Genomic DNA, 26,039 nt, shown 5'->3' on the forward strand with positions numbered 1-26,039 from the left:
ACACAAACATTTTTGGAGCTTCCTAAGTAGAAACTTAGTACAAGTGGCTGTAATTAATGGTGCAATGCCACTACAAGTTGCTATTGGAGGGACTGAGACAAGCTTATGTCTTTTCCCCCTGAAAGGGTTCCAGTTTCCTGTCATTTTGTTTTCCATTGACTGCTCTGGTGACCTTGGCCAACCACCAGGTTTGTGCCACGACTGGTTCCATTTCTGACCCTGCAGAATTTGCAGCATGTGGAACTGACTGGTCTTCTTATTACCCTTGCTGTGGGTGAGTTTAGGGTCTTGAGCAGCTCCTAAAGCACTTTTAGACTCACAAGTTTAAGGCATCAAATGGGATTTTATCCAAGGGTACTGAGGGAGCTGGGGCACTAAGCTGCTCTCCTTCATTTATTATCAGTACTTTGGGAGCTAGAGAGGAGGAGCTGGAGAGGAGGAGACTCAAGGGTGACCTCATCACTCTCTACAGCTGCCTGAAAGGAGGTTGAAGCCAGGTGGGATCAGCCTTTTCTCCCAGGCAACCAGTGACAGAATGAGAGGACATAGCCTCAACCTGCACCAGGAGAGCTTCAGGCTGGATATTACAAAGAATTTCTTCATGGAAAAAGTGAAGACATTGGAATGGGCTGTCCAGGGAGGTGGTGCCATCACCATCCCTGGAGGCGTTCAGCTGCACAAAGTTCATCTAGTTCACTTGGTGCCATGGTTTAGCTGACAAGGTGGTGTTCGGTCATAGGTTGGACTCGGTGATCTCAGAGGTCTTTTCCGACCTAAATGATTCTGTGATTCCCGGGCACAGCCTTAGAGCACTGCCACACACAGCCGGGCCCACCCGCTTTTAACGACTGGGCGGAGCTCGGCCTCGGCCTCGGCCCCGGCCCCGCCTTCAGGCCGCCCTCAGGCCGCCCTCTCTGCGGCCATGGAGGCGGTGATCCATACCCGGGGCGGGGTTTGCAGTCTCCTCCCCTCCCGCCTTCATTTCCCCCGGTTATGGCGTCCGCGGTCCTGACCTTTGTCCGGAGGTTGTGCTGGCGGCTGCCCTGCGGGACAAGGTGGGTGCCGATCGCTGCGGGGCTGCCCGGCGGGGCCCCTCACGGGGCGGGCGGCAGCGGCGGGCCCGGGAGTCTTGGTGCCGTGACGGGGGCGTCGGTGCCGTGACGGGGCTGGGCAGTTCCCGCTGTCACCCGCCGAGGCTCGGCGTGCAGAGCCGTCCGTGCTGCCCTGCCCTGCCCTCGCCGTGCCGCTGCATGCACCGGGCTGCATGGCCCCGGCGTTACTGCACCGGGCCGGGCGCCGCTCTCATCCCAAAAACGGGGGAAATCGCTTTCTGCTACACTTGGGGGACCCCTCCGGCCGTGCCAAGCACCTTTAAGTGTTTGAACACAGTGTGGGAGTGGGAAACCTGTGTTTGATGCCTTCCTGAGGCAAATATTTCGCCACCAGAAAAATTGTTGATTAGGCTGGGGGTGAGGTATCCATGTACTGAAATGTTTAAAAGAGTGTGTGTGTTCGGGCCTTTTCTTGTTTTCTGTATTTTATTTTATCAGTCCCATAGATCATGTAATAATCCCATAAATGGTTTGGGTTAGAAGGGGCCTTAAAGGTAATCTAATTCAACTTTCCTGCCAGGGGCAGGGACACCTTCCAGTGGACCCGGTTACTCAGACCCCCATCCAGCCTGGCCTTGACAAAATCAAGCTTAATTTTGTGTCCAGCTAATTAGGGCTCCTCGCTAAGACTGTTCTGGCTTTCCAGACAATCACACAGTATCTTCTATGCCTTTATTTATTACATATCGCCTTTAAGCTGTTTCCAAATAAAGTGCTACGTGCAGGAGTGTTGCACTGCAGCAGCTGTGCGCCTTCAGAGTTAGCTGGGCAGTGGAAAGCAGAAGGGGTGGCTTGAGTTGCAATTACACTTGGAATTGTGTGATATACATTTTTATTGGAAACTCCACTGTGAAGTTGCTTGTATACGTTGCTTATAAAGTTGATTGTATATGAGTGAGAATCACAAAGTATGCCAATTCATAGAATTTCCACTTCCAATCAAAAGAAAGTGAGGGAAAGCAGTTCTAAATTGGGAAAGCACATAAAAGACTGGCTGCTGATCATCATTAGGCTGGTGGAGTCAGATGTATTTGAAATTACAAGATTCTATATGAGACAGCAGTTCATAAATCAGTATTTATTAATACATCCTGAACATGGGTTCATGTTTTTAGTATTTAATCAGCTATAATAAAGAAAAACAGTGGAATTTTTCTAATGCTGGAGCACCAGAAAAGCGAGCCTTATTTTCTGTCTTAGCAGTATGCAAGAAGAATTTTATCAAAGACACTGGCAACATTGGTGTGCTGGTGAATTTAGGAAGCATTTTTTGCAGTCTAAACTTGAAAAAAAGACTCTCATCCTTGAAACACTGAAAGAGAAAGACTTGTACAAATATAAAGGCAAACCCAGAATTGCTCTTACTTTATTTTGTTTTGTTTGTTTTCCGAGCAAGACATTCAGACATGGAACTGTGGGTTCCACAAGCTCTTCTTGTGCTGCCCTGTTGCAGTATATAATATTTCAAGTTTAAATTCATCTGAGATGGGGGGATGCTGACACAAATGCGCATTCAGAAGAGTCTTACTGAGGCCGTATGCATTTGACAGTCTTTGCACTCAGATCTTTGAGGTGGGGGCCCCCCAACACCACTGCTGTGAAGCCTTATCTGCACTTAGGGCAGGTCAGACAGACCAGTGGGCACCAAATGCTTGGTGTTGAGAAACCTCCATCTGTGCTATCCTTGTTTTGGGGGTTTCCTTTGGGCTAGTTGTAGTGTGATCCCAGCACTGAATGCCTGTCAGTGGCTGGGGGACATCTCCCAGTTTTATGTAGTTTAGAAGGGATCTGACTTGTATGTGCCAAGCACAACCTGGGGGAGTGGAGTTGGCAGCAGTGCAGAGACTTTCTCCATGAGCACTCTCCTGGTCAAACCCAGACAGTAACATAGTCACACCCAAACTTCCTAGTGTGTTCCTTGGTGTTTCAGCAACTTTAAAGGAGGTCAGATCTTGTAAAAAATCAATTTCCCATGAGCTATTCTTCTATTTCTCAGAAAAGCCTTTTTTATAGCAGCACTATTAAATGCTGGTCTTTAAGTAAAGTGAATTGAAAGCCAGTTAATTTTCTCTTACACTGTTGGCTTCTCCTTGCTTCTGTAGCCTTGTTGGTCTCTCCCTGGGCCTGGAATACTTCCTGCTCACAGTAAATCTCCACTACACTATCTGGTTTTCAGCTTGGGAGGCAGCAGTCTTAAGACTTGGAGTTCACTTCCCTCTGTCTCTTGAGCAGCATTCCAAATCTCTTCTTGGCATCTGTTTATCATCTCATGACAAAACATCTGGATGTTTACAGCCCACCCACATGGCAGGAGCTCAGGTGTTCCAGCACAATGCACAACAGTCCTTATTCAGTCTCTGCAGCCTTCCTGTACTTCTGCCTGAGAGCTTTTTGATCCTGCTCCCTGAATTGCATACCCTTTACTTGGTAGTGCAGTTTTTTTTGCATTTGTTGGTCATTGTCTCAAGCACCCTTTAATATATGTATGGCAAAGCAGGACATTATAATCCTTCTTTCTTTTCCTTTACCTCTCTCTGACTGCTGACCTACAGCCCCACAGACAACAGCTATGGCTCTTTTCTGCCTTGCTTCCCACTAAGCCAGTGAGGTGTAAAGTCCTGGGTCTTTAGAGCCCAGAGGCTTTGCTTTGCCATGAAATTGTGCTTTTATAAGGAAGTTGCTCCACTGAGAGCAGAGGTAGAACTGATCTCTTGCAGCTGAGACTATTTCTTGTTTCATCAAATGATTGTGCTCAGGGGCCTCCTTCTTAAAAGCAGTTCAGTATTCCAGGTCATTCTCTGAAAAAGCTTCTTGATTTCTGTTAATGATGTATCACCTACATCACAGGTTTTTATTTGGTTCTTTTTAATATGTGAGGAGCATGTAAATACATTTTTCCACTGCTACAGACATGCAATAAAATTTCCTGCATTTGAGGAGAACTGTGGATGCCAGCACACCCAGAGGACATGTAAGCCTTGCCTTGTGGAAAACCTCTTTGAGGCTACTGCATCCTGGAGGTGCCTCTGGTCCCCTTTTCCGTTCTGTTTCTTTTTTCCAGGTTTGGCCATGAGGACTTCATTGGCCTCAGAGAGAGAGTCTGCCTTGTATCCCTGGTGGGGAATGTATAGTTCTTTCTGTCAGTCCTATTCAGATAGTTGTGGTTGGGTATGGACATACAAATTTTAGGAACTTTGTTCTGACGTTCTCATGCTGCCTGAGCAAAAAGGGCACTATTGCCTCTTCACCCACTTTCTCCCCACCAGGCCCTATTTCTATATTGTAGCAGCTTTCCTTTTCTTTCCTACTGTCTGCTGACATCCCTAATCCAATTCCCTTTACAAGGAGAAAGACTGGATTTTTGCAGTGTTGCTATGAAGTAATAAATCAGACTATATCCTTAAAAACCCTGTTTGCAAACACTCCCGAGTCTCCTGGGGGTGTGTACCAAAACCTCTGGTGCTGGCAGTAGAAGTTGCTTTTATGCCTGAAACTTTTCCCCAGATATGGGTGAGTTGGATCTTGTTTCCCTCCTGATCTCAGTGAGGGAAACAAGACCCAACTCAACCCATGTAGGCAGCAGATGTCCTGCATCCTCCTGAACATCTGCCTGCTGACTTACCCGCTCACTAGCAGTTGAATGGGAATGCGTCCTGGCTCACTGACATGGGAAGTGTGTCCACATACAAGGGTTGTGTCTCGTCCTCAAAACACAGACCTTGATTCTCCACCAGGAAAGCCCTGTGGAGTGTGGTTTTTACTCACTGACGCTGTCTTACACAGGCTCTTGCATTTTGGTTTCTGACTCTCTGAAGTTGTGCCTCTTGGTGCTGTATTTCAGGCTGCACTAGTGTGCCTTGCTCAGCTCTTTGCTATTCCCTATCAACCAACATCTTTTTCTGTGACAGATTTCCATTTATCAGCCTCCTCGGCTTATGCTGGATTCTGTAGTGCTCAGGTATTCTTCTCTGCTCCTCCTGCTCAAGATAACCATGCTTATCTTTGCAAACTTCCTTTTGGTAGATCAGGTCTGTAGTTACAGTTGGTGTTTGTGATCTAAGTTATGTAGGTCACAGACCCTTGCCTGGCCACCAGAAAAGCAAGCAGAACACACACCTATTTTAAATTTTAAAATAGATTTAATAGATTTTAAACCTATTTTTCCCCTAAGCTTAGTCTTTTCTGTCTTGGTGCAAGTCAGTAGGAAGTTTAGAGAGCTCATCATACTTTTCTTACCTTTCAAGTAGTAATTTTTTTTTTTTTAATATATATTAAAGAAACCATTTTCTTTCCTTTCTTGAAACCTTGTGCCATTTGACTTTTGCAGTAGGTTTTTGCAAAATACTGGTAAAATCAGCTTCCCCTAGCATTTTTAAGGTAACTTTCAGAGTCTTTCAGAAGGGTTCTTCATACCACCAATGGACCTTGAATTTCTCTTTATGGGCCAGGATTCTGAAACATAGCCACTGGAATAAACTAATCTGCTGTGTTTTGAATATTGGGCTTAACTAGTCAAAGGAATGAACGACTAAATCTCTTAATGGGAAGCTTTCTCTGAAAATACTTGTTTTAATTGCAGGGGTTACTACATCTTGTCTGCTCATGCTGCTTTACCAGTACAACTTAAAAGACAAAAGGTAGTGGTGAGATGATTGGATAGTTTTTCAAAAAAGTGTCTTGGTAAACTTCTGTCCTTATGTAAGCACACTCTTAAGCTATTTTGAATGGAAATACACACAGCAGTTAAAATCAACAAAATGTAATCCAGAGCAGCAAGCTGTATGTAGTTGAGCTGGATTTCACAGTCCATAGCTAATATCAAGCCAAGATGTCTGGAAATCCTGAGGATGGATTGTTGTGGAACACAGCCTCCTGAACAATCCCAGTTCTCTAGGACTCTCTTTATATGTGAGATGCTACATCTTTGTGGTTCTTTTCTGGTCTCTTTCCAGTGTGACCATGATTCTTGTACTATGGAACTTGGGACTGGATGCAGTAATCCAGGTGTGGCCTCACCAGTGTTAAGTAGAAGAGATTCTGTTCTTAGTTATGAATAAAAATTATTTTTTGAGGATTAGAAATATTGTGTTGTATGGATTCTTTGATGATTCTTTGGCCCTCCAACACAGCAGCTACTGTTTTTCTGGTATGGTGTTCTGATAATATTTTTTCTGGCATAAGGTCTGGTGTAAGAGGAATTTAGCTTATAGAATGGCCAACAATTCTTGAATAATTTGGTCCTTGTGAGCTAAGCATTAAACAGGGCAAATTTTAAATTTCAAATATGCTGTCATTTCATACCATGATACACATGCTTGTAAAATTCTTACGGCTTCAAACATGTCAGTATAGTCAGCTTGTTTCTGAAACAAGAGAATCTGTTTGGTTTTGTGTTGATTTTCTTAATTGCTAGTATAAAGCCAGACAAAACTCCTTTATATTCAGAGGAAGAACTTCCAAGTTATATGGGTTGTCCACCTCTTCCCCAGATCAATAATTCTTCATGAACTCTACCATGATAGCAGAAGCCAGTTTGACGGTTGTATCCTTGTCAAGAAACCATAAGCCATTAATATTAAAGTATACGTGTTCTTGCTCTCCATACAGCCAACACAATTTGACCCTGCAAGCCAAATCAAAATGGCATTTTCCTTTCTCCATGGATTTTGAGTATTTGTTCATAACTTTTTGTTAAGTCACCTTGGATAATGATGTGTAAGGAATGTATTGGAGTTTGCTGCTCTCCAAATGCTGCAAATAAACTGAGTGGTTCTCAGCAAATGTCACATGTATTAGTATTGCAGCTCTATATTTTTTCTGCTGACATTCTTATTTTTAACTTTAAAGTGTACTTCTGTCTGTAAATCATCCTGCTTTTAGAGATGTCTTACATGGACTGAGCATATACAGGAGGTTCTCTCATGATTTCCAGTCAAGTCTGCTGGAAAGAGAGAGTTCTTATGGAGATTTCAGGAGATGACCCTAGTGTCCCTCCAAGCAGCTGTGATGAGGGCATAAATAAAACAAAACAAAACTGTGTGTGTGTAGAGCACAAAGATCAGATCACTTCATATCTCAGTGAATGGTAATCTAGAGCCTTCATTCTTAGCTGTTCTTTAATGTTGAAAAAGAAACTATCAAGCACAGCTGAGCCACTTGCACTAAACAACAGTGATTCAGCACTTCAATTTGCCAACAGACACATAATTATCATCTAGTTTTTATATGTCAAAACAGTGTAGGAGTGTAAAATAGTAAAAGCTGATGAGGATTTATACACTAAACTTGTTCTTAGAACAACGCTTGAAACATTCTAATGTAAAGGGGAAAATAATTTGGCTTTCATTTCTTTCTGTTTGTTAAAGTAGCAGTAAGTAAATTGTTTATAGAGTATTTGAACTGATGTTTTCTACTATTAAGATACATTGGAAATATGAGAACATTAGAAACATTCTTATTGCCTAATAGCAATAAATTTTAGTTACTCCATGCTGAAGTATAGTGGGGTACTTCCAGGGATTATGCTGGTGGAACAGGAAGGGATACGTCTTGGGGATTTTTTAGGAAGGCTGGAGTTCTGTCTACTGAGTCATCAACTCCTTCATATTGTTGCCATGGTTAATAAAACTAGGTATTTCCCCAAATGAACCAAATACATTGATGTCTAGAGAATAACTTTGATGCTGATAAGACCCCATGGATGGAACAGGGACTGTGAGCACACGTGCAAGAACTCTGAGCAAATGTAACTCTAAGCATTGTAACCAGCAGCTATTAAGCTAATTTATTAAATGCTTTTAACAAATTTGTTCTAATGTGCCGTGGTCAGATCTGTTGTTATCTCAACCCTTTGTGCCCCACACTGGGCATCAAAAAGGACTATTGTGGTTTAACCCCAGATGGAGTACCATGCAGCCACTTGCTCATGACCTCCCTTCTCCTAGTGTTCACTCCACATTTCCCAGTATAAGAGAAGAAACTTGAATGGACAGACCTAAAAATAAAAGCCTGAAGCAATTTGCCTTTATTAGTGTAAAAATTGTTAAGCTGAGGTTTCTTTTAACATTATACTTTTATAAATTATACATTTAACATTTTCCTGTTTGAAGGAAAATCTGCATATACAGCTTAAAGGAAGAGTGCTTTGCAGCTGAAAGTCTAACAGCAGCAGCAGGCATTGTTGATTTGGTAGGCACACATGATAAAGTAATTCAATAGCAAGAAAAGAAAAAAACAATCTGAAAAGAGTATATGGTGAGAAGTGTGTATAGTTGATATGAATTTCTTTGGGAACAGCCTGTAATAAGATGGCATAAAGAAAGAAAGGTTTACCTTTCTTCTACAGCCAGAAGAAACTATCCAGAATTTATCTGTAGATACACCATCTACACTCTCCATAGTTCTCTTTTATTTTTCCAACAGTAAAGGAGCAATGAGTGTTCCAAACATGCCACAGGATGCTCATTTTGCTTTAGCATTTTCAGGTGCCTCTTCTTTTTCCCAGCTCAGGTGTAGGTAGCTTGTAGGGAGAGAGTGACTGGGGAGATATGGCAGAAATGAGCCCTCTCACTTTAAGCAGTATAGGAAAAGCTCTTATATTGCTGTATAAATGCTTGGGCTATGTAAAAAATTTATGAGTCCTTAATGTTACATTATTATCTGTTTGGTTTCAGTAGAATATAATCAATGGCATGATGAATGATAACTTGGGGAACCTGCAGATTAAAATTTTCTAATAATTTTTATGTTAACAGCATAGACAATAGCTTCCTCTTGTCAGCAAAATAAAGTGAAGTACAACCTTAAATTTACTGCATGCAGAAAATGCTGCAAGTGAATATGGAAAATGATAAATATTTTCCTGGTTACCAAGGAAGCGTGGTACTGCTAATGCTTTGCTCATTGTCATGATTATTTGGTAATTAAACTTTGTTTTTTAAAATCTTGTTAGAGATTCTGATATGAAGACTTGGTGGGGGAATGAGAGAAGTTGGTGTGTCAGGTCAGACTTAAATCATTATTTTCAGATGGTTCACTCACTTTCTCATGGTTACAGTTTAAATACAGGTTTCTATTCCCCTTCCTTACACTCCTCATTTCCTAGCAGTTGCTACAATTGCCAGTGGTGACAAGCTTTTGCACCAGCTCTGCTCCTGTGCTCCCTGATGTAGCTGAACTAATGATCCAAAGTTGCTATTCCATCTCCAGATCCCTTTTGCCCTCCAGGGAGAAAAATCAGGAAAATTTTAAGGGAGGATCAAAGTGAGAGAAGTGCTACTGAAAGAAGGGGAATGAAGCCTGAAGCTGGTTGGAGTGGTACTGTCCAGGCACCAGCAGGCAAGGACTGCCCCAGTGACCTTGGCAGGGAGCACGTGTGGTTCCTCGCTATGGATGGACATGTCCCCACAGCAGGACAGGGAGCAAGGAGGTCTGATTTGGTTACTCTCCTCCTGTGTGACTTCACAGCAGTCTGTAAGAGCAGCACTTGCTGGTGCTGGGGTAGGTGAAGCTCTTAGGATAGGTTTTAGGCACCTGAACCTTGTATAAAAATTGGAGGTCTGGCTGGCACCTGCAAATCAGGTGTGGGTTGGGCTGGGAAGCGTGTGCTGTCTCTTCTTTGCAGGGATTCAGGAGAGGCATGCAATCAGAAGCTTGTTTTAGGTTATAACCAAACACTGAGCACCATGAGGTTTGTGGGAATTGATTGCTTTGTGTCATAACTAAAAGAACAAAAATACCCATATAACTCTTCAAACAGCACCAGCAAACCAGTATTTCATGTAATTTTCTCTTGAGATGGAAAGAACATGAGCAGAAATAATGCTGCTTTGTGATGCTGCAAAACTGTGTGTGGGAAATGGCAAGGGGTGGTTGCCATGCCCTTCACTGTTCTGCATGAGGAAAGTGTGGAAAGAACAATGGAAAAAATTACAGCACCTTGAGATCATGGCAAAGAAGGGATGTTGTACACATGGTCTGAAGTTTTATACATAATGGACAAAAGATGTTGCAGGATTCATCCAAGTGACAGTTTAATGTGCTTCTTGCTACTAACACCACTTCCTGTTCTTTTTCTTGCTTGTCTCCCTAAAGCTACTTAAGATAATGTAAAATGAGTATTTTCCATTACTGCCAGGAGTTTTAAACCCAATGTGTATCTAGCACCACCCGCTGCTTTTAATCCTAATAGGATTTTTAACTGCTTTTCTATGTGCTTTATTTCCCCAGGATCTACTAATGTTTAAAAGGAAACTTGTACTAAGTAAATGGAAGATAGATTTCAGGTATATCGCTCCCTTTCTTTTGCTGAGTGTGTCTGATATTTCCTGTGCAAAGAGATCTTTTGACTTCTATTTAATCTTTGAGGAGAGTGCTGTATTGCTTTAAAAATTTGAAAGTGAGCAGTCAGTATTTTACAAAAAGTTGGCATTTTTAACTCTTCTAAAGTCCTTATGCAAGGGACAGAACTACACAGAAGTGAGAGGCCTGCCTTTGACAGGCTTTGCAGTCTTTTTGTGAATAATATAAACAGTGAGAAATTACTTTCAGTGTAATTGCAGTCCTAAATTTAAGAGACATTTGAATGTTTATTGCGATAAGGGACATTTAAGTGAACAGGTAGAGTGAATAGGATGAATGAGGAGCCTCCAAGGTATCCTGAATGACTGAATGGCAGCAAAGAGATGTCTGAACCAAGGGAATAAATACGGAATGGTTGTCAACCTGCATGTTTCAGGTTCAGACAGTGATGCCCAGGATTTATTTCTTTTTTCAGAGTGTACAACCTGCGAAGTCCCCAGTGACTGGTCTTGCAGGAGAGCACAGGCGTTTGTCATGGACTCTGACTGCGCTGCCAAGTTGTGACTCATCTTGCTTCTGTCTCTCTGGTGGGAGCTGGCTTTTTACCCAGCTGGGGGAGGTTGCCCAGCCCTCACCACTCTTCTGTGGCTGCCTACAGTGAAGGTAATTTGTAGCAGTGGGGCAGTGGCAACTAACTAGGCACTTGGTGCAGGGCAATAAACAGGAAACTTTGCGAAGGAAATGATTTCACTTTGTTGCAGTGAGTAGATGAGAAAGAGAAATACAGAGGGGCTTTTTGGTTGCCTTTCCTAGGCTTCTTTTTCTGCTTGGATTAAAAGCCTGTATGTCAGGTTCCAGGCTATGTGCCTGCCTTGCATGGTTTCCACAAAGTCTTGTGTGGCTGCTGAAGTGGGGCATGAATTTGCCCAGTGAGTGACTAGGAAGGACTCAGTGTCACAGCAAGGGAGCAGCAGATGGAGAGAGCAAGCTGTTGCACACTGTCCTGCAGCAGCCTCTTCTGTTCCTCTGTCCTTGGGACTGTGGCATGGCACCACTGTGCAGTGCCAGAGGTGGCAGTGCTGCTGTGCCTGCTGAGAGGTGTCGAGTCGTCTCTTCACTCTGTGTGATCTAATTGGGATTGAGGGGCTTTCTTACTGCTGTTTGTGTGTGCCTCTGAAGAATTAAGTCCTGCCCAAGATGAATTAATTGTGAGATAAATTAATTTTTCCTTTGTGTTTTCATCCTTTGTTGTTATTTTAATAGAGAAATCATAGTAATCAGCTTAGCTTAGTGTGTTGAGAATTGATGAGCATCTGTGATGTGTAGGAAATGTCTGTAGAGATCAGAAGGCAGAAGGAATGGGGTGAATCATCAATGGTCCTGCAGAGATCTGAGCTACAAGCAGCAAGGAAGAATGAAAGATAAAAGGTCTTTTCTTATAAACAGACTTCATTAAACACCTAGGTTGCACAATTTCCTATTACAAATCAGTAGGTAAGGAGGAAAAGAAGAATGAACCATGAAGTATTTGAAGCGGATAGATAACAATTTTACCAATGTAAAATTAACCCAAATATTTAACTAAGAAGCAAAAAGTGAATATGACCAAACAGCAAAGTTCCTCTGAGCCTGGTCTTACTGAAAAATCATTCAACTTTTCCCCAGCCAAACTTTTTTGATTCTCCTAATTGTTTTCTTTTCATCTAACTTCTCTACTTTGCATCCTTAATAAGGAGTAAGTAACTGTGACCTGCTAAATGCAAAGAAACTCAAACCAAACCAGCCTTAAACATAAATATGTGTGTTCATACCTTTAGACCAGCTGCTATGGCATCCTCTTCTCCCTAGCTGCTCAACTTTTGTTAATTTATGATCATTATCAAATTGAATATAAAGGAGATTCTTAAAGCCTTTTTATGACACTGACTGTAGCCAGACTGGAGTGAAATCCAGATTGTCAAACATGGTGTAAACCCAAATCTCCATTTTTAAACACAGGATCTACCTCAGTCATTTCCTAGACTGACAAGAAAATTTGTAGCAGATACACAGATCATCTCGGGGACAGTAGCATTCCAGTAATTCCAAAGATGGATAGCAAAACTGGAGGAAAAAAAAAAGCCAAACCAAAACAAACTACTCTTCCAGCACTCTCATTTCTTCTTCCTGTTAATGTGACTTTAAAAACACATTTGGGAGTAAGAACTGAAAGTGTCATATTCTGGCACTCCAGGACAGACTAATGAAAGAGATGCAGTATTAGAAATCTTGTATCTGTATCCATTTAGGTGCACTTTTTCCTGTTGAGGGTATTTTTTTGATGCTGGAAACAGAGTCCCCAAGTTGGCTGAGTAACCTCCTGGCTATTTAAGGGATGAACTTGTTAAACTCTGACAGGGTTTTCTGAACACACCAGTTTGAATGTTGGTTACAGTGAGAGTTGTTTACCCTGTGTTTGTCTGGGTGCACTGTTATCTTAATAAAGGCTTACAGCTGATCAGCTTAATTAACGTGACTTTCTGTTCTTGCAGCCTTTTCTGATAGCCTGTTCCATTTTGTATTGTTCAGATAGGTTTCTTGTTACTGGCATAAGGTTTTGAAGCAAATTTTGAAATCCTTTCACTTTGAAAGAAATTCTGTGTATAACAAAAAATATTCTTTCTGTGTCTGTCATTCAAACTTGGTATCTCCAAAATATCAGAACTTTGACTTTATGAACAAAGAAGGGCTTTGGGTAATAGGACATAAAAACAGTAGGTCTTACAAATATTTTTATAAGACATCATATAGCTGCATAAAATTAAAGAGAAATAAAATTAATGGAGAACAGTTCACATTCTTCACACTTCCTGCCCGCAACTTCTAGGCTTTCAGCAGAAAATAAATTTTCTTTAGAAAATTAGAGCAATGAGGACATTTTTGAGGTAGGCAGTAGAACATCTTTTAAATTCTCATTAGGTGTGTATAAAAAGGCAGTATTTCTGTGATTTTTAAATGATTGTCCTGTAACTGAAATATTGACATTAAATTGATTAAGCATTCTGTCAGTCTCCATTTAAGATACTCATTAATTTTTAAATGAGACTGATTACAAAATCTATCATATATGACGTTCCAACATGACAGGTGTGTCTGTAAGTTAGAATAGGGAAAGTTGTATTTTATTTTTATAAAAAAAAAAAAGTATTTTTTTACTAGAATAAAGAAGAAAGGTTCATACATAAACTGCAAGCATTTTTAAAATAGTCAAAATGCTTAATGTATATTGCAATTTTACAAAAACAAAAAGCTGTGACAACATGCTTTTGCCCTCTTGAAATAAATCAAAATGCCTAGGGAAAAAAGAAGTAGGATGAATGCTTCCTCTTAAATTTCTTGTATCTACAGTCATCTGGGCCTATAATGTAATGGTGTTGACATTTGAAAGTTGGCTTTTGAGTCCAAACTTTACTGGAGTAAACCTGCTTTTACAAAATATTATAGAATTGGGTTAGGTTTGCTACTTTTGGGGGAGGTTTTGATGGAACTGCCTTTTTCTGGTGGGAAGTTGTTCTCCCAGAATATTTTAACTACCTTTCTTTTTCTCAAGTGTCTACAAGCTGTTTTACTTACAGTCCTTTTCCAAAGTACATATTGAAATTAGTCTTCACTTGTACTGCCTTGAAAGGAGAACAGACTTTCAAATTTAAGTGTTTCTAGCTAGAAGCATACACACTTGAAAAGATCACGAAGGAGCAGCCAGGCTGCATACTCATCTTAATTAATGGATGTATAAAGCTGCTAATCATAGAACCATTTAGGCTGGAAAGGGCCTTGGAGATCATCAAATCCAACCATCAACCCAGTACTGCTAAGTCCACCCCTAAACCATGTCACCAGATGCCACATAGACACATCTTTTAAATACCTCCTGGCATGGTGGCTCCACCACTTCCCTGGGCAGCCTCTTCCAATGCCTGACCACCTGTCTGGATATTAGGAGGATTTTCTTTGCCGATCTAAGCTTCCATTGGTGCAGCTTGAAGCTGTTCCCTCTCATCCTGTCAGTTGTCACTTGTGAGAAGATATTGACCCCCACCCAGCTACAGCCTCCTTTCAGGCAGTTGTAGAGAGTAACAAGGTCCCTCTGAGCATCCTTTCCTCCAAACTAAAAAACCCCAGCTCCCTCAGTTGTTCCTCACAGGGTTTGTGCCCCAGACCCCTCGCCACCTTTGTTCCCTTCTTTGGACACATTCCAGCACCAAAATGTCTACCTTGTATTGAAGAGCCCAGAACTGAATGCATTATTCAAGGTGCTGAGTACAAGGGAATGAGATTTAAATAATTAATAAAAATTAAAAATTTCCAAAGGTTAATTATATCACAGCAAAAGCAAACTTCTAAAGCAACTTTCTTGTGACTTTTAATGGTTCTTCTTGTTAGTTTCTTCTTCTTATTGATTAGTGTTGTATGTAATGTTTCACATTTACTTTAAATGTCTTAAAAAGCAGTGTATTTGTTTCTCCTCTAGTCTTGCACAAAAATGAAGTAATGGGATTTTTTTTTCCCCCACTTACTCCCAGGCCAACACAAGCTGTTCGTGTTCCAGTGATTCACCTGCACATGACTGCAGCCACCATGCAGGTCAGCCAGAAGGACTTCCAGAAGGCTCAAGAACAGCTGAAGCTTTTGAAAAAGGATCCTGGGAATGAAATGAAGTTGAAACTCTATGCCCTGTTTAAACAGGTAGGCATGACTTGACTTATTTTGTTTGGTAAGGAGCATTTATAACCTGAGGGGATGGGCCTGTAAAATTTATTTCAAATACTGGCTGTTCAAATGTATTGTGTGTTAACAGGCTCCTCATTTTATGTGCTCAAACTGTGTTCCTTAAAACCTAAATTCTGAGGGAAACCAAACATGTTTTTTCTTGCTTTCAGTAGAACCTTTATTCAAAGAAATAGAGCAAAATTACATCCATTGTGTGATGCCTTCCATATAGCAATATTGATTCAGCTTTGGAAAATGGCTTATGCCTAGGAAAAAAAAAGAGTAGGCTGAATGCCTCCTCTTAAATTTCTTGTATCTACAGTCATCTGGGCCTATAATATAATGGTGTTGACATTTGAAAGTTGATTTCTGGAGCTTTTTCCTCTTTTTTTTAGTATGGTCATTGTAGGTTTTGTTTGGGGCTTTTTGTTTGTTTATTTTTAAATCAAGGAACTGTTCCTCCACAGTTCAAGTGAAGGTTATTCTTTACCACAGCATGAACGGAGACCTTTGAAGAAATAACTTTATGCCCATAGCAGGGCTTGTATTGGTATTTCGTGAAGTATTTGTGGATCAGGACTGACTGCAGGGTCAGTACAGGCTGTGGCTTTTTATGTTGAGGAAGACAATCAGTAAGTCATTTAAAAAACCTTAAAGACAGCTTTATTGTTTAATAATAGAGAGCTCATAAATGTCTTCCTTTCCATGCCTTTCCTCTTTCCCTCTTTTTCCTGTCTCACACTTGAAATATTTCTTTCCAGTAGTTTATTTTTCTTCAGGAAAAGGGATCATAGAATACTTCAGGATAGCTCAGACTCTTGCAGTTCAGCTACTCCAATGCCCTTGCTCATAGCAGGGTAAACTTTGAAGTAAGATCCAAATTAATAGTTCCTATGAAAAGGTCTCTTCACACAGGTAACAAGTTTTAAACGTTCTTTTATAAGTATAAAATTTTCATGGTTTTTGCGGCAGGAGAACTTGACATGCATGGGGGTTTTGGAAACCAGCCTCTCATATTGGCTAGGTGCTTCTGGAAGCCCAGTACAATATTAGAAATAGCAGACACTGAAAATCTCACAGTGTGTGAACTGTCAGAAAATTGTCCGACCCGTATTCCTTCTCTCTGAGAGTTCAATTCTGTGTCCTGATCAGATAGGCATTCAGAACAGACATCAGATTTTCTACCAAATCATCTGAACTTTAATCAAAGGTTTAAATAAGTCTGTTTCTCTCTCTTTTTCAGGCTACTGAAGGTCCCTGCAATGCTCCAAAACCAGGTATGCTGGACTTTGTCAAGAAAGCCAAATGGGATGCATGGAACTCTCTTGGCAATTTGTCTCAGGTGACAAAACCCATAATTTCACTTAGATACTTTGTAGATTACTCTGCCTGGTCTTGAAGTGCCTGGTCTTTAAGTGAGTAGCTGATGACTAAAAATATTACATGCTAGTTGAGCATCTCTACTTCAGCCATCAAAATGTTTCATACTGTATTCCTCTATCACTTCCCTGCTTCAGTGTTTGGAGATTTTATTTTTAGTGTGTAAGTCTCATTCTACATTATTACTGCCAGCTTGTAACTGTGTAAGAGATCTTAGGTGGTGACTTCCAATGAGAATAGTGGTTTTTGTATTATGGTGCATTCTGCTCTTCCCTTTAAGAAAGATGGATTGAGCTTCTCACTTCTTACAACAAAACACAAATCTCTGAATTCAGCATATTTATAACTTTGCCATTTTAAAAATTCAGTCTCTTATGCTGTTGACTAAAAGACTAGAAAAAATTGGTATATTGAGAACCTCTCTTCATTCTTTCTTTCTCAATATATCTTGATATTTTTAGTATCTTTCATAACCTTTAGAGAAGTCAAGTGAAGCAAGCAGGAAGAATAAAGATGCAATAGATACATAAGCATTCCTTTTTCATGCAGGCTTTAGTAAGTCTGACTGCATAGAGCTGCCATGGTTTCCTCAGCTGCTATTAAATGAAGGAAACAAGCTTTTCAAATCATCTGTGTCAGTGTTTCATTAGGCCTGCTGCTCAGTAGTAGTTGCTGAGCTCAGTCAAAAAGATTCTTTAATATAGAGGAGGGGTTTTGTATTTTTCTTTTTTTTTTTTTAAAGAAAATATGGTTGCATAATCTCATGTATATAAGATATTGTTCTGCTTTGGGTTTTTTGGGGTGCATTTTGATATTTTGTTTAGTTTGGGGTTTTTAGGGTTATTTTTGAGATGGCCCTGCAGCTTTTATGAGTAGTCAAGAAATACTTAAGGAAAAGAATTGGCTCCTCAAGTTAGAGTGGAGAGTGGATACACAATTTAATGTGCTACTCATTATGGACTATAGAACTGTTCAAAGTATGTTATCCTTTCAAGCCAATAAGTTGTAACAACCAAGTACTTAAAATTCTTCTAAATTACTGCTTACTTTAGAAATAGGGAGACAGGATTCTTTAGGCTTCTGTGTGTCATGTTAGTGCTAAATGAAAATTATTATCTTCAAGCAATTTTAAAATGCCATAAGATCCATTTCAGTGATCTTATTTTCAGCAACACATATTCTAAAATAAAAACTTTTGTTGGAGGACTGTCTGGCTGGAAAGCAGAAACAAAGGATCCATAGAAATGTGTAAATGCTGGGAATATGACAAAGGTCTCTCTGGAATCTTAATCATGGGTGGGAGCACTCTTCCAGCAAAGTAAATGTCATCATCCCGGCATCTATGCACTTTTCATTCTGTGAATCTATTGCTGCTGCCTTTAAGGTGACTTAAAGCATGTTCTGCAGTGCTCAAATACAATATTTTCCCCTCCTCTCCCCCCTAACTGGAATATATTATAATGAAGATTTTAATATTCTTTTGCCTGAAGCAGTCACCTTCCCCTCTCCCTCCACCCAGGTACCCATTTTATTAGTACTGTAACTGATTTCAATTGTCCCTTTTCATAGTCTTGTGTGTGTTATTTTCTTCTTACTTTTTAAAGTATTTTTTCTTTTTTTTTCTTTTTTTCCTACCTTGTTTTTAAATTTCTTGTCTTTTGTTGCAGGATGATGCCAGACAGAAGTATGCTGAACTTGTCTCAAGTCTGGTCTCTGCAGAATCTGCTCGTGAGAAGAAAGAGGCTTCTCCAGAAGAGGGCAGACACGATGGCTATGAAACATTAATAGTTACTACCAAAAACAATATCACAAAGATAATGTTTAACCGACCTGATAGGAAAAATGCCATCAACCATCAGGTAAAGAAATGAACTTGCGAGGATTAATGATTTTGTTCTTTCTGAAAAAGCTACTTTAATCTTTACAGGATCCTCACTACGGGTTCAACAGAACTGACTGAAGCATGGTGGTCTGACCTTTGTGAGGGATCCAACAACAACCTAAGGAATAAATATCCAGTACAAAATGAAATCATTCAGCTAAAATTTTACAGATTAGGCTTTTCTGTGTCTTTTGATTTCTTTCAAACTTAGTATAGGATTATGGTCTAGAGTAAATTAAAATAGCAAACTGCAGGAAGACTGGCCTGTGTTTTGGATGCAAGATTTGACTACCATGTTGACTATAACAAAGCATTTGTGCAGCCTTTGGTTCAGTACTGCTGCACATATGTGTAGGTGATCTTCTGTTTCCCACAGTTATCTTCATGAGTAAGTCCATCCTGTTGAAAGCATCACAATCATCCTGGTTCACAACTGCAGAAATACAAGAGCAGGGTCTTCACCCCACTGCTGCTGATTCTTTAGTATGTTATTTTGTCCACTTAAACTGCTGTATTGAAATTAGCTGTTTCACATCAGTGCTTGTTTTTCCAAAGGACTTTATTTTGTCCTTTAGATTTGCACTTTAAGTTTTCAGTATTGCAAGCGCGTGTCTTTATGGTCTGAAGTACTTCATGTGTAATACCAAACTTTCTGTGCATGACAAATTTTTCAGCAGTTAAAAGGATGATAGCTAATCTGTCTCTTGAGTTCCTTGTTGTCAATGTCAATCTCATTTTTAGGTTCTTTTGCAGCATCACATTTGTACTTTGTTGATTTTCCTTTTATGCAGATGTACAGAGAAATTATCAAAGCACTTGAAGAAGCTGGAAAAAATGATTCTACCATAGCAGTTATAACTGGTATGTTTTATGTTATACCAAGGTATAGTACTGACATGAAATACCTACCTGTGTTTAGGCTAAGGTAAAACTAAGTGAGGAAATCCTTTCCTCTGTTAACAACCAAAGGTTTTCCGAAGTGTTTTGGCAAATTTTCTTTAAGCTGGTGTTTTAAATTCTCAAGCAAGCTTGCTGTTACATCAAAACATCTTTCTCACCTGAGAAGATGGATATGGAATACTCCTAAAGGTTTCATTACTTTTGAGTTGCTGCCTATCTGGCCCATCCTCATTGCAGAAAAGTGTCTTTTTAGGAAATTAGCCAAAGCTCAAGTTTTGGCTGGTAGCTAAGTAGTGTGACTTCAAGGTGAATTTGGGCTTGACCCTGTTTACTCTGAGGTAATTGCTTGCAAATTCTTCTCCACTGTCTGCTTTACCAACACCTGGTTCCCATTCCCAGGATGCTGGATTTCCTTTCTGTAGCACAGACTGTGCACCTCAGCCCTTACAAGATAAGAAAGACAATTGACACAACTGAAGCTGGAAAGTCTAACACATTATATAGCTGTGAGTCAACAGCAAACACCTCTGTAAAACCTTTCTGTTCCTTTTCACACAGTGAATAAGAGCACTGCAGTGTAAAGTAGGTCTCATCCTGTGAATGTCCTCATGGAACATAGGGTGATTTAGGCAATTGAGTCATGCAGTAGTCAGCTTTTAAATGCTTCTTGCTTTTTTGGTGGTGCCTCAAATTGACTTATGCATTGAATACCAGCTTATCTGTTTCTTACTGAAGAATCCATCTTCCAATACAGTGATTTCAGTGCAGTGCTGTCAGTCTTATGCTTAGATTGCTGTGCCTTTTTCTAAATAGATCATAAAAATCTGAAACTCTACCATATACTAAATAGGTTATTCTGTCTCCTTTTGATTTCTTCATCAGTTTGAAGGTGGGTGAAGGGAGGTGCATAAACTTACATTTCCATTGCCCTGTTTAAAAAAATGTTTCTCTCATCTAATTGTTTGAATGGTTGCAAATTGACAGAAAAACACCCTAAGGAAGTGTGCAGGGAAAGAAATAAAATATTTTTTCCATCTGATAGTTACAGAAAAAAAAAAAGAAAATTAATTTTCCCCATCAAATATTTCACAGCTAGCATTCTTTGGCTTTTACTGATTGTTTTTTTCAACAAATTGACAGTCAAAGCATATATATAAGCCCTAGATGTCCTTTAAGTTATTGTGTATATTTTGAGAAAATCCTTATAATTACTTAATGCTATTAGACACTCAGGATGAAATTCTTTTGTAAATGAGATAAATCAAAGCTCTTCTCTTTCCTACTCAGAAACCATTGGTACATTTACTCCTATATGTTCTCTGCAGGAAATGGAGACTACTACAGTAGTGGAAATGATCTGAATAATTTCACTAATGTCCAGCCTGGTGAAATGGAGAAGATGGCAAAAGATGGAGCAGTATTACTCAAGTAGAACATCTCAGTTTCATATGTACATAAGTTACTGTAATGGGAAAAATATTATTTGCAGACATTGTGAGAAAACAACAGCAGAGACCCAGATTAATCTACTTAGGTGACTGTGTCCATGGGCTCACCATGTGCATAAACACAAAGATCCTGTGGGAGGAAGTGGTATTAATTGTATGAAATAAATAGATTATTATTAGAAGTCCTTTTAAGTGCAGTGATGCTAAAGACTTGATTTCTTTGTTTAGTCCCCAAAGTACATACAGGTATAATGACAAAAAGATTGTTTTAACTGTATGTGAAAAAATTGTGGAGTTTTTGATATCCAGCAGTGTCTACGCTTCCAGGAAATGCCAAAATACCTTCTCTGACAGACTTCTTTGAACAGAGACAGGTGTAATGAGCTTGTTCAAAATTGCCCAGTAATTCTGGGATCTCGGTTCTGCCTTTAAGTTTTAATTTACCTGTTAAATGAATTTATTTTCTAAGGCTGAGTAGATCTGGGATATCATCTCACATAAGGGTCTGCTTCTTTTTTTCCCTTACTTAAAGCAGATTTTGTATTCCCTTACTTCTGTATGTGATAATTGCATCTGAGAGATGCTTGCAAATTGGATTGTTTCCTTAGGCACTTGGAAACAAGTGCCTATATATATAAACAAGTCTATATATTGGTGAAAAAGCTAAAATACACAGAAAATCAGCAGTTTTGGTTTATGTTTTAAGATGTACTGCAAGTAAAGTACTTAGTTTTGCAGCTTTTACTTAGGTGAGCTGTCTGTGGATCACAGTTGCCCCTCAAAGTGCTTATGATGAAGTGTGAGCCTGTTGTGAAGATGTTACTCAGTGGTACTTGGCTAGTGTTCCAGCCTGTGGTGTTTTGTAGGGTGTTCAGCACAATGCAGGGTCTTGTGAGCTTTATGGTCTTTAACCTTGCTCTTGTGAGAAGTTACTATTACACAGGCACAGTGTTCACTACAACCAATGCACAGAGAAGCCAGAGAAATGGAGTTCTTACAACATTGTTCTCTTTTGGAAAATGTTTTATTTTGAGAATGCATTTTGCACCTCTTGGATGGAGAAGCAGCTGTCAGATGAAACAAAATGCTGTTTCTCAGACGTGTGCAGAAGAGCTCTAGGGAATTCTGTGTTGAGGTAGCATCACAGTGTGGTGCCTGTTGGGGCTTCACTGCAGAACAGAGTCTGTGAAGGGAATTGCTGTCCCATGGGTGGAGTTGGGATGGATGCATAGGCAGAGGGCTCTTGTCAGTGTGCTGTATTCACCAACTGTAGCTGAAGAGGAAAACACTTCCATAACTTGATCACATAGAAAAGTTGTACTCTGCTGACATGTACATGTTTGATTCTTAGTTGCTAAGGAAATGCAGCTGTTTCAAATAGTTCTTATTTTGTCAGAAATAATTTCTGAAAGGCTCAAAACCCATACATTACATAGTTTCTGTCTAGCTCATGGGTTTTGTAATGCAGTGTCTAATCACCTGTTTTGCAATTTGTTTATATTGGATGAAAAACACTTGAGGTGTGTCTCTTACATCTTGCATCTTCTGTTTTACCTTCTCTCTAGAGACTTTGTGGGTCATTTTATTGATTTTCCTAAACCACTGATTGCAGTGGTAAATGGCCCAGCTATTGGAATCTGTGTAACAGTCCTTGGTTTGTGTGACCTTGTCTACGCTTCTGACAGGGTAAGTGCCTTGGATGTCCTATCCCAAGACAGTCTTAAAGCCTCTTTCTGTATTAAATACTATTTGATTTGGGGTAATTTGAAAGAAAAGAACTCTTCCAAAAAGTCTAAAGGCTTTGTATATCACATCAAGGAACACCTACCTGTATTAATAACCAACACAGGGGTGCATCAGCCACTGATTAACAACCATGGAATTTCTTGAATGGCTTGAAGTTCATACTTGAACTTCCTTTTACTTGTATGTAGAATCATTGATAAATGCATCTTATTTTTGCCTTGTATTTTTTTCTAAATCTCTGTATGATTATATTAGTTGCATACTTATTATCTGACATAGTTTTCACTTTCTGTATATTTGTGTTTAAAGTCCATGGCAAGCTCATTAATATTTAGAGTCTGCTAGTACCTTCCTACCAGCTCTGGGACAGCTTTTGCTTGAACACTTGTTAACAGTTTTTGGAGGATTTCTATAGGATCTAACCTAGCCTTTCACTTAGATTATCTTTCATGACAGTTTTCCTATTACCTTCAAGTTTATTGAAGCCTTCTCAAAGTTGATTGTTCTCTGTTCTAACAGATTGTTCACTGTTCAGCTCTGACTTGCAATTATGGTATTATTTTGTATGACTCCTTGCTGCATTTCTGGCACAGGCTTTTTTTAGATTTGCTTAACATTTGGTGAAAAAAGATTCAGTGACTAGAATTTTTCAGGAGAAGAATAAACTTGGCTTCAGAAAGGCAAAAATGCTTTTGCCTCATAAATTATTTGGAATATGTATTTAATAACATTTAAGACAAATGTGCATGAACATCCTTTCTGTAAAGATTTTGCACCTACACATTAGTTTCTCTAAGTGCTGTATTGAATTAATGTAGCTTCATCAATAGGGTTGTTGGATGTGGAAATGGAGTTACACAAAGTTGGCTGTGGGGTGCACTGAGAGGATGAAGCAATATTACCAGATGGTATTTGAAGGCTATTATGGCAATAGTTCAGCTGTGTTTGGTGAACTCTGTCTCAGTAGAAGATTTTAAATTAAAATGAAGTCTTAGTATTTCAATTCCATGCTTTGATCTAAGGTTTCCTTTATTTTCTTCTCTTTTTTTTTCCAGGCTACATTTCACAGCCCATTTAGTCAACTTGGGCAGAGCCCAGAAGGATGTTCCTCTTACCTGTTTCCAAAAATTATGGGCTTAGCCAAGGTAAGAATGTCTGCACAGCCTGTGGGATCATCTGACCTTTGTGTGTTGGTAACCTCTGATTGTGACAGCAAGTGTAGTCTTCTGTCCATAGTCTTAATTTCTCTATCTATTTTAGAAATAAGGAAACTAATTTATAGTAAAAAGAAAAAAAAATAAAAAGGAAAAAACCTGAAAAATCAAGAGACAGCAGAATCCTTTTTTTTCCTCAGAGCAGCATAAATCCTTTTTGCTTCTTTTGATATCCAACAGAAAAAATCTGGGTAGTTTTAAATACTTATCTTATATTTCATGCATTAATATAATTTTGAGTATTAGTATTTTGAGTAATTAGTATTTTTTTGAGCAGGGTTTAAATCTATAAAGAGCAGAGCAAGTGCTTCATAGACATCCAAGTACCAAGAATAGTCTGTTCAGTGAGACACAGCCTGCCAGTACATGTTCTAGAAATTTTGGAATCACTGCAAAAGTGAACAAACACATTTATGATGAGGTAATTTCAGATTGCAGCCTGGAGCTCTGCTCAAAAAGACATGCACAGTCCTAGTGAACAGTAGAAGCTGTAGGCCAGTCCCTAGTGATTAAGCCCAAGGGTTGATTCTGGGGTATGAAACTTGCTTAACCTTTTCTTTATGGCCTGAATGATGGGACTGAGTACCCTGCTCAAGCAGGGCCTTTGAAGTAGACAGTATCTGGAGGTTCCTTAATAATTACAATAATAATCATCACCATCTATTCTGTGTTCTTTTCAGAGGGCAGATATTAACAAGCAAGAAAGTAAAATGAATGTGATGTGGAAGCATGCAGCTTCTCTGTCAGATAACTCAAGTCTTGTGTCTTGTTGAATCACGCTTTTTTGTTTTTTATAGGCAAGTGAGATGTTGCTTTTCAATAAAAAGCTGACTGCAGCAGAAGCCTGTGCCCAGGGACTTGTGACTGAAGTCTTCCCTGACAGCAGTTTTCAGAAGGAAGTTTGGGCCAGATTAGAAGCTTTTGCAAGCCTCCCCAAAAATGTCAGTATTTTTCATTTTTCTCCACCTTGTAAGCCTGTAGCATTCACAATTCTTCTGCCAAACCTATCCTGTCGCTTGGTTTCACTTCATCCTTAATTGAAATAATGAGGCTCAATATATTTTCCTTGAAGCACAGATTGGTCTCTCTGCTGCTGGGAATCAGATCCTTCTCTTCTACTCTGCATCTAAGACACTGCACTGTCCACAGAGATGCAGTGGCTGAAAAGTTTTAAAAATTAACTGATTAATCCACCTGTGCAGTGCCTCTGTGAGTGCCTTAGGTGGCTTCTTTTAGGTTTTTATTTTGGCAATATTTTATATTTAAGAATCTTACCACTGGTTCTGCAGTATTATTATAGAGTGTGCACCCTGGGTACTCAAGATGAGACACTGAGTGGCTTTAATTTTTGCTGAACACAGTGTTTCTGCTCCCTAGTTTAGGATTTCCAAGACTACTGAAGTCACGGTGGTCTTGTGTTTCCTTGGACAGGAGGAGATAGCTATGCCAGCTGCTGGTAATGTGAGTGGCATTTGGCACTGCAGACAGTTCAGTGGGTTTTGTTTCTTTTGCCCATCTACCCTGATTATGAGCACTTATGAGCAAACTGCTGGTTTGCTTCCCATGAGCCTTCTCCACCTTATTAGCAGTCTGGGGAATTAAAAACAGCAAATATTTCCAGCAAAAAGGTTGACTAAAAGCTAGGAGATCTGATGTTAATGCATTTGGGTTAGGATTCCAGTGTGGGTTTTGTATTTTCTGAAGCATTAAAGTATAAAAAGAAAACTTACCTTCCTAATGTTCCTCTCTTTCTCCTCCAGTCCTTGGCAGTGTCCAAGCAGCTGTTACGAAGTATGGAAAAGGAGAAGCTCCATGCAGTCAATAGCAGAGAGTGTGAAGTGCTGACAGAGAGGTGGTTGTCTGATGAATGTGTAAATGCTATTGTCAGCTTCTTCCAGAAGAAATCAAAACTCTGACCTTCACCAGTAGAGTAATTCACCATCTGGCAGTAGCCTAATCTGCCCTCATCATTGATAAACTTCCTCTTCAAACAGTAATTCTTATACCTTTTCATGTGGTATATCTGTTCTGAGTACTAGGTCAAACCTGGTTCCCAAAATTAATACACTGTTATGTGCCTTGGATCCATTATGGATGTTTAGGTTGGGGAAAATGTTCATTATTCTGTAGGCATCAGTGATGTTTCTGAATAATACTAAAGCAGGTTGTCTTCTAAAGGAAGCAAGAGATTCTATAGCACTCTGTTTTAATAGCTCTTCAATAAATATCTTATGAATGATTCTTTTTATTTGTCTGGGGCAAAGGAAATACTGTATTAATGAAAAAATAAATAGAAATATTTAATTAC

At 39.7% G+C, this 26,039-nt stretch overlaps 1 protein-coding gene across 3 annotated transcripts; it reads left to right on the forward strand.

Annotated features, from left to right (window-relative positions):
- Positions 1-900: 900 nt before the first annotated feature.
- Positions 901-26,039, forward strand: ECI2 (enoyl-CoA delta isomerase 2). Of its 3 annotated transcripts, XM_054644901.2 has the most exons (12): positions 912-1,055; positions 10,341-10,396; positions 10,888-11,075; positions 14,975-15,137; positions 16,405-16,503; positions 18,209-18,400; positions 19,215-19,284; positions 20,649-20,751; positions 22,337-22,457; positions 23,573-23,662; positions 24,529-24,672; positions 25,492-26,039. In XM_054644901.2, exons 4-12 carry the CDS (start codon positions 15,015-15,017, stop codon positions 25,645-25,647), a joined length of 1,098 nt encoding a protein of 365 aa, XP_054500876.1. In that variant the 5' UTR covers positions 912-1,055; positions 10,341-10,396; positions 10,888-11,075; positions 14,975-15,014; the 3' UTR covers positions 25,648-26,039. The 3 variants fall into 3 exon arrangements, with proteins under 3 accessions (XP_054500865.1, XP_054500876.1, XP_054500885.1); XM_054644910.2 differs by lacking the exon at positions 10,341-10,396 and having other exon boundaries at positions 930-1,055; XM_054644890.2 differs by lacking the exons at positions 10,341-10,396; positions 10,888-11,075 and having other exon boundaries at positions 901-1,055.

Source organism: Agelaius phoeniceus, chromosome 1, assembly GCF_051311805.1.
Source record: "Agelaius phoeniceus isolate bAgePho1 chromosome 1, bAgePho1.hap1, whole genome shotgun sequence".
NCBI lineage: Eukaryota > Metazoa > Chordata > Aves > Passeriformes > Icteridae > Agelaius > Agelaius phoeniceus.